Below are 17373 nucleotides of genomic sequence, written 5' to 3'. Positions count from 1 at the left end.
ACGATTAGTCCAGTTTGTAGCCAAGACGTTCGAACTGGTTAAGTCTATTCACCTGGCTAATACCGCCTGGCTGCCCCAGCTAATACCGCCTGACTGCCCCAGCTAATGCCGCCTGGCTGCCCCAGCTAATGCCGCCTGGCTGCCCCAGCTAATACCGCCTGGCTGCCCCAGCTAATGCCGCCTGGCTGCCCCAGCTAATGCCGCCTGGCTGCCCCAGCTAATGCCGCCTGGCTGCCCCAGCTAATGCCGCCTGGTTGCCCCAGCTAATGCCGCCTGGCTGCCCCAGCTAATGCCGCCTGGCTGCCCCAGCTAATGCCGCCTGGCTGCCCCAGCTAATGCCGCCTGGTTGCCCCAGCTAATGCCGCCTGGTTGCCCCAGCTAATGCCGCCTGGCTGCCCCAGCTAATGCCGCCTGGCTGCCCCAGCTAATGCCGCCTGGTTGCCCCAGCTAATACCGCCTGGCTCCAGCCCTCCCTTATGCCAGCCCCCCTCCAGCGCGTCATCAGCTGCTCAGCCGTGATTGGCTGAACATAACAGAAGCCCCAGACATCTTCTGTTATGCTTAGTGAATGAGCAGCTGATGACGCGCTGGAGAGGGGCTGGCATAAGGGAGGGCTGGAGCAGTCAGGCCGGCCTCCTAAAGATGACGTGATCGTCCCAAGATGGCGGCCGGGGTTGATACTTTCGGGTCCGCGGTCGAGCGGGGGTGGGGGTGGGAAACATGGGGAAGGGGGCCATTCACTTAAATAACACACATTACATATTTACCAGAATCTAAAAATTTCTTCTTTAAATACACAAAAACACTACTGATACTTTTCTCCGCATAATAGTATTTATTAGTGACGCATTTAGATAAACGATACAGCACAGGTCATTGTTTTCTCTTCCAAATGTAAATAAGAACAACAAGAACTTTATTTACTTTATTATATTATTGCAGATTATGGTGCGTTTACACAGAGAGATTTATCTGACAGATTTTAGAAGCCAAATCCAGGAATGGATTTGAGGAGAAATCTCAGTCTTTACCTGTATGACCTGTTCTCTATTTATAGTCTGTTCATGGCTTTGGCTTCAAATATCTGTCAGATAAATCTCTCTGTGTAAACGCACCTTTACCAAAAACAATACATATTAATCATCTAATGATAATTGTGGTGCGGACAGGTAAGGGCCCTATTCCACGGGATCGATAATCGCCTGAATCGGGCTGATTCGGCTGATTATCGCTCGGTGGAATAGAGAAAACGATCAGCCAATCATTGTGTCATCGGCTGATTATTTAGGACCAGACCTAAAAACATCGATCCCCGCACAATCTTGTGACAGCGGCAGGGGACAGGGGAGGGGCAGAGCGCATGGCCGCGTGCCCTGCCTTCCCTCCCTCCCCCGGTGCGTGCCCTGCCTTCCCTCCCTCCTCCCGGTGCGTGCCCTGCCTTCCCTCCCCCTGGCGCATGCCCTGCCTTCCCTCCCGCCAGGATCACTTCGCAGAGCCCCGATGGACACCGGACAGAGAATTCTCCCTCTGTGAAGGAGAATTCTCCCACTGTAGAAGGAGAATTCTCTGTCAGGAGCCCTATAGATGCTGCAGTCGTGCTGACCGCAGCATCTATAGGGTTAACTCTCAGAACCGGAGCGCGGTTCCGGTGCTGAGAGTTGCGGCGGGTCCCTGGCTATCACTAATAGCTGGGACCCGCCACAGATGACACAGGCACAGCTTCTACGCCTGTGTCATCCTGCAGAGTAAATTTACGCCGCTGTAGCATCAGGCATAGGCTGCAGCGACGTTAATTTACTGTGCAGTGGGGGAGAGGGTTAAAGGGATTATCCAGCTACAAAAACATGGCCACTTTCTTCAAGAGACAGTACCGCTCTTGTCCCCAGGTCAGGTGTAGTTTACAATTAAGCTCCATTTACTTCAATGGAACTGAGATACAGAACCTGCACCCAAACTGGAGACAAGAGTGGTTCTGTATTAATCAATTGGTTTCAGAAAGTTATATAGATTTGTAAATTACTTCTATTTAAATCTCTCCAGTCTTCCAGTACTTATCAGCTTCTGCATGTCCTGCTGGAAGTGGTGTATTCTCTTCAGTCTAACACAGTGCTCTCTGCTGCCACCTCTGTCCATGTCAGGAACTGTCCAGAGCAGCAGCAAATCCCCATAGAAAACCTCTCCTGCTCTGGACAGTTCCTGACATGGACAGAGGTGGCAGCAGTGAGCACTGTGTCAGACTGGAGAGAATACACTACTTCCTGCAGGACATGCAGCAGCTGATAAGTACTGGAAGACTTGACATTTACACCTTTAACATCTTTGTGTCTGGGTTTACATTCACTTTTGAGTTTTCATTTTTTCCTGAAACCCATAACTCATATTTTTCTATGTATGGAGCCATATGAGGGCTTGTTTTTTGCGGGACCAATTGTACTTTCTCATAAGTCTTTTCATTTTACTATAAATAGATAATTATTTGTCGGGTGAAACTGAAAAAACAAACTCTGGGAGATTTAGTTCTTACACCATGCAAGTTACTGTAAGGCTATGTTACCACAATGTCTTTTTTATGTAAAAAAACGTCCGTCTTTATCAAAAGATGGACGTTTTTTACGTTAAAAAAAGATGTTGTGAGAACATAAAAGTGACCAGTTATCTGTATCCTGTGGGTCAGGGCGATTACAATGATACATAATATATATTTTTTATTCATATGCCTAACATTGCTCTGTCCTAAACCCATCATGTTTTCTTTTGTCTATTGGGCTGCATTAGGGCTTATTTTTTGCCCCATCATCCCTTTTTATCGGTAAGATTTTGGTTTAGATGGGACTTTTTCATCTCTTTTTCTGATGTATGATGCGACCACAAATCAGCAGGTTTTTTTTTTTGTTAATTTACACTATTTACCATGCCAGCTCTGACAATTTCAGACAGCGATACCAAAAATGATTATTTTTTGTATTTTTTTTTTTCTACAGTTTTTTATTTGACAATGGAGAATAGAATCATCATTAGAATTCAAGTACTGATCTATGTAATGCTACAGCATTGTCCAGCATGTATAGCATCATCCCCAAGCCAGGTAGTTCAGTGCTCATTCAGCGGCACTATGTCATGGCATAGCAGAGAGGAGCGTGATACAGTATGTGATCTGCTGCGAAGACGGGACAGACCACTAAGGTAATGGAAACGACTATGTACTACAATAGCACATGGCTTACCCGGGCAAGTGCCAGGGCCCAAAGATGGAAAGGGGCCCGGTGTTTTAATGTTCAGCCCGCTCACTGTAGTGAAGACTGAACATCAGAAGACACAGGATACGGAGCAGGACCTGCACACAGATTGAGCAAAGGCTAAAGGACCTGATCACATGACCCAAAGGTCCTCAAATTTACAGTGTGGAGAGCAGCGCGACAGAGAGGAAGAGGGAGAAGACTGAGCTGTAACTGCTGTGTGTCAGTGTGTTAGGCAGTCAGTTTTTTGTATCCGTCTGTCAGTGTGAGTGTGTGTCAGTGAGTGAGTGTGTATCACTCAGTGTCTGTGTCAATAATGTGTGTTTGTGTATATGTGAGTGGTATCTAAAGCGCTTGTGCATAGTGTGTGGTTGATGGATGTATAGTGGATGGAGGAGGGGCCCGCTGAGGTTTTGTCACCCCAGGGCCCACAAAAACCTGGAGCCGGCCCTGACTACACAAAAATAGCTGTGCACAATTGAAGCTACAGGTACTGCAGAGTGTAAGTTGTTGCTTGCACACATCTGTTGACTGTGTGGTGTTAGGACTTTTTACTCATTCAGTAAGTGGCGGCAGTGTTGTTCTTCCTGTGTTTGTGAACTCTTTGTGGTACTGTTGTGTTCAATTTGTAGCCTTAACCCCTTAAGGACTGGGCCTGAAATGGCCTTAAGGATCGGGGCAATTGTCACTTTTGCGTTTTCGTTTTTTCCTCCTCCCTTTCTAAGACCCATAACTCTTTTATTTTTCCACCTACAGGGCTATGTGAGGGCTTGTTGTTTTCAGGAACAGGTGTACTTTGTAATGATATCTTTCAATCTGCCATAAAATGAATGACGGAACCCCCAAAATATCATTTATGGGGTGAATTTGGGTCAAAGAATGAGATTCTGACTTTTTTTTTTGGGGGGGGGGGGGGGTCCATGTTTACGTAATACACTTTACAGTAAAAGTGGCATTTTTCCTTTATTCTATAGGTCGGTGTGAACACAGCGATATGCACGGTTACTAGGTTTTCTAACGTTTTACTATTTTTATTAGCAGTAAAACTTTTTTTTGCAAATAGGTAGATTTAAAATGGCCGTATTGTTACTCCCATAGTGCTTTTATTTTTTTACCTACAGGTTTGTACGGGGTGTCATTTTTTGCGTCATGATCTCTAGTTTTTATTAGTAACATTTTTTTCTAGATCAAACATATTAATTGCTTATAAATTTTTTTTATACATAAAAGGTCATTAAAAAAAACAATCTCTGAATTTTTTACCGCTTTTTGTTCACTCTGTTCACTGTGCAGGAAAAGTATTGTTTTATTTTAATAAATCGGATGATTACACACGCTACGGTATATAATATGTTAATTAACTTTATTACTTTCTATGTGTTTTATGTATGAAATGGGAAGGGGGAGTGATTTACACTTTTAGGCTATGTTCACACTACGTGAAACTACGGCCGTAGTTTTGTGGTGTGTAACATAGCCTTATTTTTAATGGGATCCCGGCCGGAGCCCACACACATTGTATATGCTCCGGCTGGGATCCCATGCGGCGCCGGATAAAACTGTCATGTCAGTTTTCTGCGGCCGGAATTCAGTGAATTCCGGCCACAGAAAGTCCTGTCAGTGCACCGGCCGCTTGCTTCACTGTGGGCTATGGGAAGCTCTGATGCGGGCGCGAGCTGATGATCAGAAAGATCATCTGCGTTAAGTCCCAGGCATTGAGGGCGTAAATGTACGCCCTGTGTCGTTAAGGGGTTAAACGGGTACTCTGGAGGAAAACATGTTATCAGCCAGTATCAGGAAGTTATATAGATTTGTAAATTGCTTCTACTTAGAAAAAATTGTAAGCTTTCCAGTAGTTATCAGCTGCTGTAAGTCCTGCAGGAAGTGGAGTATTCTTACCAGTCTGAGAATGTCCCCTCTGCTGCTGTATAACGTTCTGTAAGCAGCTGATTTAAAAGCATTTTACTCCAGAGTACCCCATAAATGAGGAAAGTGGGTGAGATTGACCTGCGAACTACTATTTATCCTGTTATATTTGCACTCACTTTGTAGAGTCAGAGAGGGGCATGTTCATGACAATTTAGAAGGCTTGGTTGTAAGAAAAGTAAGTGAACCCTCTGGAATTATCTGGATTTCTGCATTGAAAAAACCCACAATCTAAGTACACTAAAGTACACTAACACAGACAAAAACAGTTTATATCTATTACTGAGCACATTTAGTAAATATTCACAATACAGGGAGATGAAGTAAATTCAAGGGAACCAAGGGGCTGATATGGTTCCCTGCATCACTGTATTAGGCGTGCAGCAGGCAGAGGCGGGAGGTAGTCATCTGGGCAGCCCCCCCCCCCCCCCCTCTATGTCTATTCACCGCTCTCTGCCTGTCAGCGCGCTCTGAGAGGATGATTGACAGGCAGAGAGGTCAGTTACTGGCGCCTCTCCCTGTCGAGCACTCTAGCATTTTAGTGCTTGTACAACACTTCTCAGCTGGTAGATGCCCTCATTATCTCCTCCTTGGACTACTGTAACATCCTCCTCTCAAGCCTTCCATCTAACTCCCTCGCTCCCCTACAGTCGATCCTTAACTCTGCTGCCCGACTAATCCATCTCTTCCCTCGCTTTGCCTCTGCCTCTCCCCTCTGCCAATCCCCTCACTGGCTCCCTATTGCCCAACAAATTGATTTTAAATTGTTGACCATGACATACAAGGCAGTCCACAACATGCCCCCTTCATATATCAATCATCCAACGACCTCCTTTTGTGCCCACCCCTTGTTCACACAACCTCCTGCGAGATTTTGCCAGAGAACTCAGGGTCATTCCAAAGGATTATCTTACTTTTCTCTACTGTACTATTATATTGTTGATAGACTTTGCGCTGCTTGTTCCTTTGTTATTTTATACCAGTCTCCTGGTAATTTAGCTTCTTTTGCTTTGTATTTTTCTGCAAACTGCTTATTAAACTCCTTGAAGATATACTTCCAGTACACAGAGGCCTCGATGCTTGGATCAGGCTGGATTTTCCAGTCTGGGTAAACTTTTCTGTATTCTTTGTAATGGCGTAATTCCCACTTTGTGGCCAAGCACTTAAACTGTGTATTAGTCACCACTTCTGTTGTACAAACCTCATGACTAAGAACTCGTGTTATATCATCTTTGTATGTCCCTAAGCCCTGGGGTCGGTGTATAGTAGCAAAGTGCTCTTTGTGGTCAGCACCTCCGGCCTCACAGGGGACCTTACAGAATGGACACTGCTTCCCACATCCAAACACCTTTTTAAACAATTCTTCTTGAGGCTTTACAGTGACCCTGGAGAGTAACTCTTCAATATTCATAGACTGAAACTTACTTCTGACCTTGTTTTGAACATCCGGTAGGAAGGACAGGAGATACCGGAAGAACTGTTCTCCGCCAGAGGAGTTCTCAAATGTGACCACACTCATGTTGTTCTGTGAGATCACTAAGTCTTTCCTCAGGATCTCACAGAACCTCTTCAGGCTTTGTCCTAATTCTGCATTCTGGAGAAATGACTGGTTTACAAGAAGGTGTCTTACTTTCTTTGTTATTCTGGTTACAGCTGCTGTGATCAAGGGATCCAGACGCCCCCGGTCCTGGTAGCGGGCGGTTATGTACTTTGTTATCCAATTCACAGTAAAGATCTCATACTGAAGACAGTACTGTACATAATCAGAAAATTTTTTTTCTTCAAGCAGATTAGTTAACAAAACCGATTGGAAGAAAGTTCTGCTTCCATATGTGATTGAGCCATCACCTGTCAGGATCTCATCAACAATGTCTTTTCCGAGGCTGGAATTGACGTAATCACACAGCGCTGGCTGCAGACACAGATCACTGAACCTCTGAGCCCTGGTTTTGGCTTCATCCTTCTCTCCATAGACTTGTTTGAAGGTGTTTAAGTAATCGACTTTCAGTCCCTCAAGATAACTTCTTGGGTCATTTTTGTGGATAAAGTCTTCATGCATCTTCTGGAACAAGGGAGCCGCCTTCCCTAATGCAAGTAATTTTATTTCCAGTTCAAATAATGGTTTGAGTTCATATTTTTCCACAGCTTTATCCCTGAGACCTTCATTGATGATGTCCAGTAGTTGCTGACAGAACATTTTATGGTAATCCTGTTTTGTGAATAGCTTCTTGTTAATGTATCTATAACACCGATCTACAATTGTTTCTGCCACATCAGCTACTTCACCCCAGTACTCAACAGAAAATCTCTTTATGATTTTATAGAAATTTGTTCCTTCTAGATATTTAATTTTCATTTCAAATCTCTTGTCCTGGTATTTATCTAGATCCTTCAGGTTAATGAGCTTCTCGTTGATGTAGCCCGGTTTATTCTCCATGTCGATCCTCAGATGTTCCAGCATCATTTGGCCGATGTTCTTTTTCTCGATCATCCTCACATTGAACCCTTGTAAAGTTTCCTGCCACATGGCCTCAAACTCGGACTCCAGCTCTACGGTGCTCAGTTTAGATTGATCACCTTTGTGTTTTTTCATGAGTTTACTGACTTGCTCCTCAATCATTTTCTGGTAATTTCCTTGAATGCTTCTTAGTTTATTTTTATCTTTTTCAATTTGGATAACTTCCTCACACTTGTTTTGTAAGTCAAACTGTAGCTCACGTTTCAGTTGATGCACTGAGTTCATGAAATCCTGTTTGAACTTTTCTACAAGTTTTATATGCTTTTCTCCCTCCTTAAAATATTCTTCTATACAGTTTTCCATTTTCTTTGCTTCTACATCGAGAATCTGTTGTATTTCATTGATCAGTCTTGTTCTTATGTCACCTTCTTGTTGGGCGGCTAAGTGGTTCTTTATCTCATTCTCGGCTTCCGTCATCCAGCTGTGTGCAGCCTTACGACATTGCCACTCCAGGTTTGAGAACATGATACACAACTGGTTATATGCATCAGCCACTAAACTGCTCCTAAAACTAAAGAGGAATTTTTCATGCTTCACAGCGTTCCACAAACTCTTTATCCATTCTATAAATTCTTTAATGTTACAACAGTCAGAAATAGTTTTTTGTTTTAGAAATTCCAACAAATATGTCTTCAGTTTATGAATGTTTTCGCTGTATCCTAGACTAACTTGAGCCATTGGGGGTAGTCCGTGCCACAAGCCTGGGATGTACCAATTGTGCTTCTCAAGATCATAGTCAATAATTTCACTAAATTTAGTGAATTTAGAATTACTTTCCATTCTTCCTGCGACTTTAGTCACTTCATCCAATTGTTCCAAAAGTATTTTTTTCCCTGTCATATTTTGTTCCTGGGCAGACACATTACTTACATTCTGGTGGACAAACTGACAATTGGGTCTCTTTCCAACATGTCTCATTCTCAGAAATGCATGGACCACAATTTGTAAAATATCTTTCATCTCTGTGGTGTTTTCCATGGCCATATTGACTATGGTGATGTCACTTAACCCAACCACTAATGTAGCCAATTCATTGTCATGTTCATTACTATCATCAAGTGAAGACAGTTCAGGAGCTTTCAATCCTTCAGTGTCAATCACTAGTATAAAATTACAGCCTAGTTCTTCCTGAAAATGCTTTTGAACATTAATAAGAGTCATGAAGGCTCCTCGTGTGCATCGCCCACTGGCCACAGGGAACTGTAGACCAAACATGGTGTTCAGGAGGGTGGACTTCCCCGTACTCTGTACTCCCAGCACAGTTATCACTCTCATCCTACATCGTCCTCCAGTCTTCTCATCCAGCTCAGTCAGGACATCAGTTATCCACTGTAAGGGAATGTTGGAGGCATCTCCATCAATCAGCTCCAGTGGGAACCCATCCAACAGGAGGTCAGCAGCTATTCCTGGAAGGTTATTAAACTTCTTCTCAGTTATCTGACTCTCTTTATTTTTTACCATTGAGCATTCAGCCTCATAAGATTGTACGAGTTCACGCAGAAAATGTTCAATTCCTAAACTACTGTCGGATAAGACTTGACCATGGCTATTACCATAAAATGTTAAAATGTTTTTGGATTCTGAATCAAGATAAAAACGCATCCAATTTAAAAAGTACACTTTTTCCTCCGGAGAGAGATTCATGAGAGCTTCTAAAAATATCCGGAAATTGTTGGGCATTGTCTCTCGATATTGTTTTCTGCGCAGATCTAGATTTTCTGTAAATAAATGTGACCTGTATTCTTCTCCAGATCTGTTGCCTTGATCCTTCATTCGGCACATTTCCATCTCATTTCTTGATAATCGGGACCAGAGATCTCCTTGAAGCTTCATGTTTGTCTTCTTATAATCTTTCACACCTTTGATATATGTAGTGATCTCTTGGGCGAGTCGCTTTGTCCTCACACATACTTCTGAGTTCTCATCCACAGTTATTCCAATATCAGAGGCAACTCGTGAACTATCATCTAGAGGACTGCACCTCTTTTCTTTGGCTAGGCTATTTCTTATATACTTTCGTAAGGATTTTACCATCTTTCGGTCTTGACATGTCTTTTGTTTCAACAATACAATTTTTTTTTCACATTTTCATCAGGAAAGAGCTTTAATAAATACTCCTGTATTTGTTTTTCTTTACTTGTTATAGTGAACAAATAGTTACTACGACCATCACGTGATAGCTTCTCCAGGAATCTTTCATGCCTCCCTGTAATATCATTAGACGTTATGTTGATAATGAAAAATATTTTGTTACTGGAGATGTCAACCTCTGATAATACTGTGTCCACTTGATCCAAATTCCCAATGAATATATAGACTGTCGCTGAGATCTTAGTCAGGAAGCTGACTTGCTTTCGGTGATGTAGAATGTCTCCGCGTAGGTTGGCGATGGTTAGAGGATCAGGAAACAGATCAGAGTCACCACCAGATGGAAAGTACCAGGAGATTTCCACCAATCCATCTGAGATGATTCTTTCAACATCTCCACCACTCATGTTCCCGTGCACAAAATAATCATGAAGCTGTCCTTCTGCACTTAGGATCTGGTTCAGGATATTGGATTTTGATAAACTATATTCTCCTACCCGGACAAAGGAGAATATTGGCATGGAAATATTGACCACATAGTCTTCTACAGACCCTTTACTTTCCCTCATACTTTGTGGTCTCCAGCTGTTCACAATATCCTTCATTGCCCAGAGCAGATGGGTGCAGTCAGATCCATCACCAGAAGGAAGAAGAAGGGGCACAGCAAACTGGCACATGGACATCTTTAATAAGATGTGTCTCTGCAGGAGGTGATCTGAACAATGCAGGAGAGCGCACACAACGTCCAGGGGGTTCACTGAGTTTGTAAGACTTTCTTCTTCATCTTCTTCATCTTCTTCATCTTCATCCTCTTGTATATAGCGAGCAGTTTTATTCAGTGCAATAAGCTTTTGCAAGAAATACCAGGGAACATTGTTCAATGGATGAGGCTTAATCTTCTTACATGTTTCTGATCCAATACTCAGAAGACTGGAAAGTGTGAGCTTTGTGGTTTTATAAGTCTCTAGTCCAAGGATTACCAGAAGGTCATCAAGAGAACGTGTAGCACCTAAATGAAAAAAAAAATACACATATAGCTTTTGTTTTATTTAATAATTTTATCGATGAAAATAACATCTATAAACAGAACATGTGAAGTATAGGGCATCAGACACCAGAGCATTGTTGAGACACCTTTGAGACGCTAAAGTAAGGTTATAACCTATATTTGTCGGGCGCCGACCGCACTCCGCTACGTGTAATAGCGGTGCGCGGCCAGCGACTGACGATATATATTACCTATCCACGCTCCAGGGCTGCTCCTGCGGTCTTCTTCTCCGAGTCCCGCGCGCTCTAGCTTCAGATTGGCCTGTCAGCTGACAGGCCGCTCAGCCAATCACAGGCCTGGACTGCCGCGGGACTGCCGCTCTGAAGCTAGAGCGCGTGGGACTCGGGGAGAAGCCGACCGCAGGAGCAGCCCTGGACCATGGATAGGTAAAGTATATAGTTCAAACAAGGGCCGCAAAGACATCGGTAACGATGTCCATGCAGCCCTTGTTAAACGATTATCGGGCCGTGTAATAGGCCCAGTAAATGAGTACCGATCTAGCAGATCGGCGCTCGTTTACAGGTATTATCGGGCCCCCATCGGCCCGTGTAATACCACCCTAAGTCCATGGGCTTCTGTAGCTACCAATAGGGCTTCATAGCCAATCAGATCCACACAGTAGACTTATGTGGCAGTAATTTATACCAGCTCAACTATATCACTACAATGACCTGAGGGATGGTGCATGCCATAAAAAGGCAAAACATACCTAAAGGAACCATTGAAACTGAGAAATGTGCAACTCATCTATAATAGGTGCCATAACCGGCCTGACTTTGTTAGATGAACACTTTAGAGTGGTAACAGATGATATTACTGTTGTTACTGAGCCCCTGAAAGCCCCCTCCATGGTGCACAGCTATCTCTCATTCCTTGCCTTGCCACACACAGCACATCACTTAGTCCTTGCTATGCCATGACACAAGTGCAAGTGAACCGCATAAGTTGATGCATTGATGCAGTTGATGTGCATTGAGAACGATTTACACAGTGCAATACTATAGATGAAATGTAGAGGGAAGAAAAGGGTTACTGATGTACTTGGTGTGTAAGGTGCTACGTAAACCGAAATGCACGACACAGCAGCAGCAATGAAGGGGTTATACTAGCTGTTTCTGCTGTGCGGAGGGGAGATTGCTGTGGTCTGGGTTGCAGGAAGTGATGTTGGGCCTGCTGGTGGGTTCTGGTGTTTTGGAGGCTACTTGTCATGGTGGCCAGGAGTGGTAACACCCACCCTCGGACATATGGCAACCGAAACTTGGTTTAGACTAAAGTGATGTTCGAGGTGTAAGTGCAAGTGCAGGGGAAGAGAGATTAAAAACTTTAAGCAACTTTCAGACTTTACTTGATATTTCACAGATGTCTCCTTTCTTGCTTGTAGCATCCCTAAAATGTTGCGCTGTTTCTTTAAGTCATTCATTTGTGAACTTGTCTAACGAAAGGAATCTTTTGAATCCAGAAAGCTCACAATTCTAACTATTTTTTTGTTGGCCAATAAAGGTATCACTCCTAAAATACTTTTATCACAGGTATTTACCACAATATGGATTTTTCTGGCTAACACAGTACCATAATATATTTTTATTTATATATTCTAAGACTTTACTTGAATAAGGTTTCTTAAAAAATAATGAGCAATAATACTCCAACGGGTAGATAGGTGAGTTGATAGAAGAAAAAGTAACAGGAGATAGGGACCAGATAGGAGAGCCCCTTGCCTAATGTACTTTGTACTCTGTCAGGATGTGGTGAACTGTTGAAGAAGTGTTTGAAAAAATCCTCGTGCTCACGTATGGATGAGTCCCAGTTATCTCACCTTCTGCCCCATAGTGTCAGGTTTCCATCATACTTAGCTAGTACAAGTGCCAGGTCTCTGCTCTGGGTGGAGCTGGCCTGTAGAAACCTTCCTACTAAGCTGAGCGTCTGTCAGTAGAGAGCAGCTTGCTGGCACTGTGGAGCTAACTGCCCTATAACTAAAGGGAAGTTGTCACTAAAGGGAAGGGAAGTGTGTGTAGCTAGACCTAGTGTTATCTGCAGCTGTGCTGTGAGAGTGTGACATCTAGTGGTTAGAGTAAGGAACAGCGGCCACCTGTCCTAACCTGTGACACTAGGGAGATACACTCCTACCAAAGTGTAAGAAGAAGAAAAGAAAAAAACACGTAATGGGACACTACAAGATGACATTGCAGTAATGTGGAAGTACAGCAGTGGTTACGTTGGAATTTTCACACAGCACAGCTGTCCTCAGCTTTATGGGGGGTGAGAGAGGGAAACCTTGATTTGCCTCTCCAGATAATCTACAGTGGGCAGGCTGGCTCAGCTTGCAGGTACACAGGCCAGGTTTTTTCAGACTCTCTCCATCTCCTGAGCACATGGCAACACCTCACCCCTTACACTTCCTGTGTTACATCTTGAATTTCTCGGTTACTTGAGACAGAGATCTCCTTACAACACAATGCACAGATGATTGCAAAGAAGGAGACCTAGGCTCCTTGAACAAAGCCTCATGAGGACGGAGGATGTACTTGCAGAGACTGGGAAGTTACTTTTCATAACAGGCACCAGCCCTGAGGTCATGACTAGAGATAAGCAAAGTGAATCTGGCGAATTATGATTCACTGTGATTTGTGCTCTCAGTTCACTTCATGCTACTAAACGAATTTACAGCGATTCATTCAATTTAAAATTTGCTAAACAAGGAGGTCGCACATGTTACCTTACAGTACTGTCATTTGGTGTAAGCAAGGGATTATCCATAATCCTTAGCGCCCGTCCAATCAGCTGCAGGCCCCTCTGTGATGTCAGCACCTCCCCCTCTATATAAGGCGGTTCAGTAACAGAGGTGGCAAGTCAGCTGTGTGTAGAGGGGAGAGCAGGATGGCAGCAGAGCAAGGAGAGACTAACAGCGATATAGGGACAGAGAGGAGAAGCTAACAGAGTGATATAGGGACAGAGAGGAGAGCAGGGAGAGACTAACAGAGAAATATAGGGACAGAGAGGAGAGACTAGCAGAGAGATATAGGGACAGAGAGGAGAGCCTAACAGAGCAATATAGGGACAGAGAGGAGAGACTAACAGAGCGATATAGAGACAGAGAGGAGAGACTAACAGACTGATATAGGGACAGAGAGGAGAGACTAACAGAGCGATATAGAGACAGAGAGGAGAGACTAAAAGAGCGATATAGGGACAGAGAGTAGAGGAGGGACTAACAGAGCGATATAGGGACAGAAAGGAGGGACTAACAGAGCGATATAGGGAAAGAGAGGAGGGACTAACAGCGATATAGGGACAGAAATAAGAGACTAACAGAGATATACTGACAGAGCGAAGAGACTAACAGAGCGATTTAGGGACAGAGAGCAGGGAGAGACTAACAGAGTGATACAGGGCCGGAGAGGAGAGACTAACAGTGATATAGGGACAGAGAGGGGAGACTAACAGCGATATAGGGACAGAGAGGAGAGGAGAGACTAAGAGAGATATAGGGACAGAGAGGAGAGACTAATAGCGATATATGGACATAGAGATGATGATAGAAACTAACAGAGCGATATAGGGACAGAGAGGAGAGGAGACACTAAGAGATATAGGGACAGAGAGGAGAGACTAACAGAGCCATATATGGACAGAGAGGAGATGATAGATATAAGAAGAGGAGATGATATAAGAGCAGTGCAGCTACTGTCCAGTATCACAAGTCACTAAGTGCTGTGTGTACATTATAGGAAGTCACTGAGAGCAGAGAAGAGAGTGTCAAACCTAATAACTCACTGGGCACTGCAGAGAGAGAGCATTATACCAAGTCACTGGGAGTTGTGAAGACAGTGCATTATACGAATATTTGCCGCTGTTCCACCAACGTCAACTGCTGTCCATGCCGAAAATTGAATGATTGACAGGCTGATCTTTTTTATACCGACGGTATACAACCAGAGTTCTAATGTGTCTTGCAGAAACCTATTGTATTTTTTGTTCTAATTTTTGAATATTTCATTTACACATGCCTTCAAGGGACAAAATATACATTAGAACTAGAATGAAAAAAATATCAGGAGCCCGGTATATTATACACCCCAGTATCAGGTCACCAGTATATTACACACCCAAAATCAGGTCCCAGTATATTATACACCCCAATATCAGGTCCCCAGTATATTACACACCCCAATATTAGGTCCCAGTATATTATACACCCCAGTATCAGGTCCCCAGTATATTACACACCCCAATATCAGGTCCCAGTATATTATACACCCCAGTATCAGGTCCCCAGTATATTACACACCCCAGTATTAAATCCCCAGTATATTACACACCCCAAAATTAGGTCCCAGTATATTATACACCCCAATATCAGGTCCCCAGTATATTACACACTCCAATATTAGGTCCCAGTATATTATACACCCCAGTATCAGGTCCCCAGTATATTACACACCCCAATATCAGGTCCAAGTATACACCCTAGTATCAGGTCTCCAGTATATTACACAACCCAGTATTAAGTCCCCAGTATATTACACACCCAAGTATTAAGTCCCCAGTATATTACACACCCCAGTATCAGGTCCCCAGAATATTATACATCCCACTATCAGGTCACAGTATCATCATTCTCCTGCCCCTCCATCATCATACTACTACCCCTTCATCAATATCCTACCCCTCCATCATCATACTACTACCCCTTCATCAATATCCTACCCCTCCATCATCATACTACTACCCCTTTCTGTTACTATCTCAGTATAAACTTCTGCAATGTAGGTGGGTTTGACCTGATGACAGAATATGGTGCTTGTAAGGTTGTGAATGTAAGGTGGCTATTTTTTAGTTTGTCAGGTCTCTACTTTTAGGAAAAATATATGAAGATTATGGGATTTCTTGTACTTTATAATTCAGATTTATTTGTGTGTAAGTCTGTTATATATCATCCATAACTGCAGCAAAGAAGAGACAGAAATCTTAACAAGGAGAATAGAATAGCACTGTACCCTTCAAATAAGAAGTGAGGCCGTATCAGCAAGTGTCCTACCTTGTCTGCCGGCCATGGTGATCCGGTAAAGCTTTTAAGATGACGTTCTGTATCTCAGGAACGACCTGAAGAAAATATTTCACAAAAATCAGTAAATTATGTAATTCCCAGTATTCCAGACCACAACCAAGATTATTATTCTGCAAGAAGGGTACATCTTTATCATAAGCTATGGGTCGCAGCCGCATCCATAACAGACATGACTGCCCTGTACATTGTAACACCACCACTAGACACACCTGTCCTGTACATTGTAACAACACCACCACTACACACCTGTCCTGTACACTGTAACACCACTAGACACACCTGCTCTGTACACTGTAACACCATCACCACTAGACACACCTGCTCTGTACACTGTAACACCACCACCACTAAACACACCTGCCCTGTACACTGTAACACCACCACTAGACACACCTGCTCTGTACACTGTAACACCACCACCACTAGACACACCTGTCCTGTACACTGTAACACCACCACTAGACACACCTGCTCTGTACACTGTAACACCACCACCACTAGACACACCTGTCCTGTACATTGTAACACCACCACCACTAGACACACCTGTCCTGTACATTGTAACAACACCACCACTAGACATACCTGTCCTGTACACTGTAACACCACCACCAGGGGCGGGCTGGGCCGGGGGGCAGGGGGGCACATGCCCCCCGGGCCGGTCTTCCCCCAGCTGTCAGGGCCGCATGGCTGCTGACAGCTGGCTGGAGTCCTCAGTGCCCCGCCTCCCCTGCTTACAGCCCCGCCCTCTTCAGTCATATTTACCTGTGGCTGTGGTGGATCCGGACTGTGATGGAAGCGGACGCTGAAGCCCCGCCCCCCATGCCGGTAAGCCCCGCCCCCTGTATGGCCACTATGCTTTCTATAAGCCTAAGAGGCTTATGGTAAAAAGCAAACTGCTGTACGCAGTATCTTCCTCCGGCCACCAGAGGCCGCTCTCTCCTCCCAGCTGGTTCTTCTGCAACTGGGCTAGAAGAGCCTGAAGACCGAGAAGATGGTGTCTGCAGGAAGCAAGGTACCTACACAGGAGGAGATCTACACAGCAGGCCATAGGGCAGGGGGAGGGAACCAAGGCCCTCCAGCTGCTGCAAAACTACAACTCCCATCATAGCTGGAGAGCCATAGGCTGTCCATGGATGATGGGAGTTGTAGTTTTGCAACAGCTGAAGAGCCAAGGTTCCCCCTCCCTGACATAGAGGATACATATATACAGGAGACCTACACAGGAGGATACATATATACAGGAGACCTACACAGGAGGATACATATATACAGGAGGAGACATACAGAGGAGTATATAGAGGATACATATATACAAGAGGAGACATACTGAGGAGTATATAGAGGATACATATATACAGGAGGAGACATATATACAGGAGGATACATATATACAGGAGACCTACACAGGAGGATACATATATACAGGAGGAGACATATATACAGGAGGATACATATATACAGGAGACCTACACAGGAGGATACATAT

General features: G+C 44.0%; 2 protein-coding genes across 10 annotated transcripts in view; both read right to left on the bottom strand.

Moving 5' to 3' along the window:
* Positions 1 to 17373, bottom strand: part of LOC138801627 (interferon-induced very large GTPase 1-like) — an 80579-nt gene that overhangs the window by 46122 nt on the left and 17084 nt on the right. For all 9 annotated transcript variants that reach the window (XM_069984651.1, XM_069984646.1, XM_069984647.1 and 6 more), the window contains exon 3: positions 15855 to 15919. In XM_069984651.1, the coding sequence (XP_069840752.1) occupies positions 15855 to 15870 (16 nt within the window). In that variant the 5' untranslated portion in view covers positions 15871 to 15919. The remainder of the gene's footprint in view (positions 1 to 15854; positions 15920 to 17373) is intronic.
* Positions 6094 to 9717, bottom strand: LOC138801628 (interferon-induced very large GTPase 1-like). The gene has a single exon (XM_069984655.1). The coding sequence runs from the start codon at positions 9712 to 9714 to the stop codon at positions 6094 to 6096; it is 3621 nt and encodes a 1206-aa protein (XP_069840756.1). The 5' UTR covers positions 9715 to 9717.

Source organism: Dendropsophus ebraccatus, chromosome 9, assembly GCF_027789765.1.
Source record: "Dendropsophus ebraccatus isolate aDenEbr1 chromosome 9, aDenEbr1.pat, whole genome shotgun sequence".
Taxonomy (NCBI): Eukaryota; Metazoa; Chordata; class Amphibia; order Anura; family Hylidae; genus Dendropsophus; species Dendropsophus ebraccatus.
Note: the sequence above shows the minus strand (reverse complement) of the source record. Positions and strands in the feature narration are given on the sequence as shown.

Coding starts and splice junctions, on each gene's coding strand:
- LOC138801628 (XM_069984655.1), bottom strand. CDS start 9,714: ATGGTAAAATCCTTACGAAAGTATATAAGAAATAGCCTAGCCAAAGAA.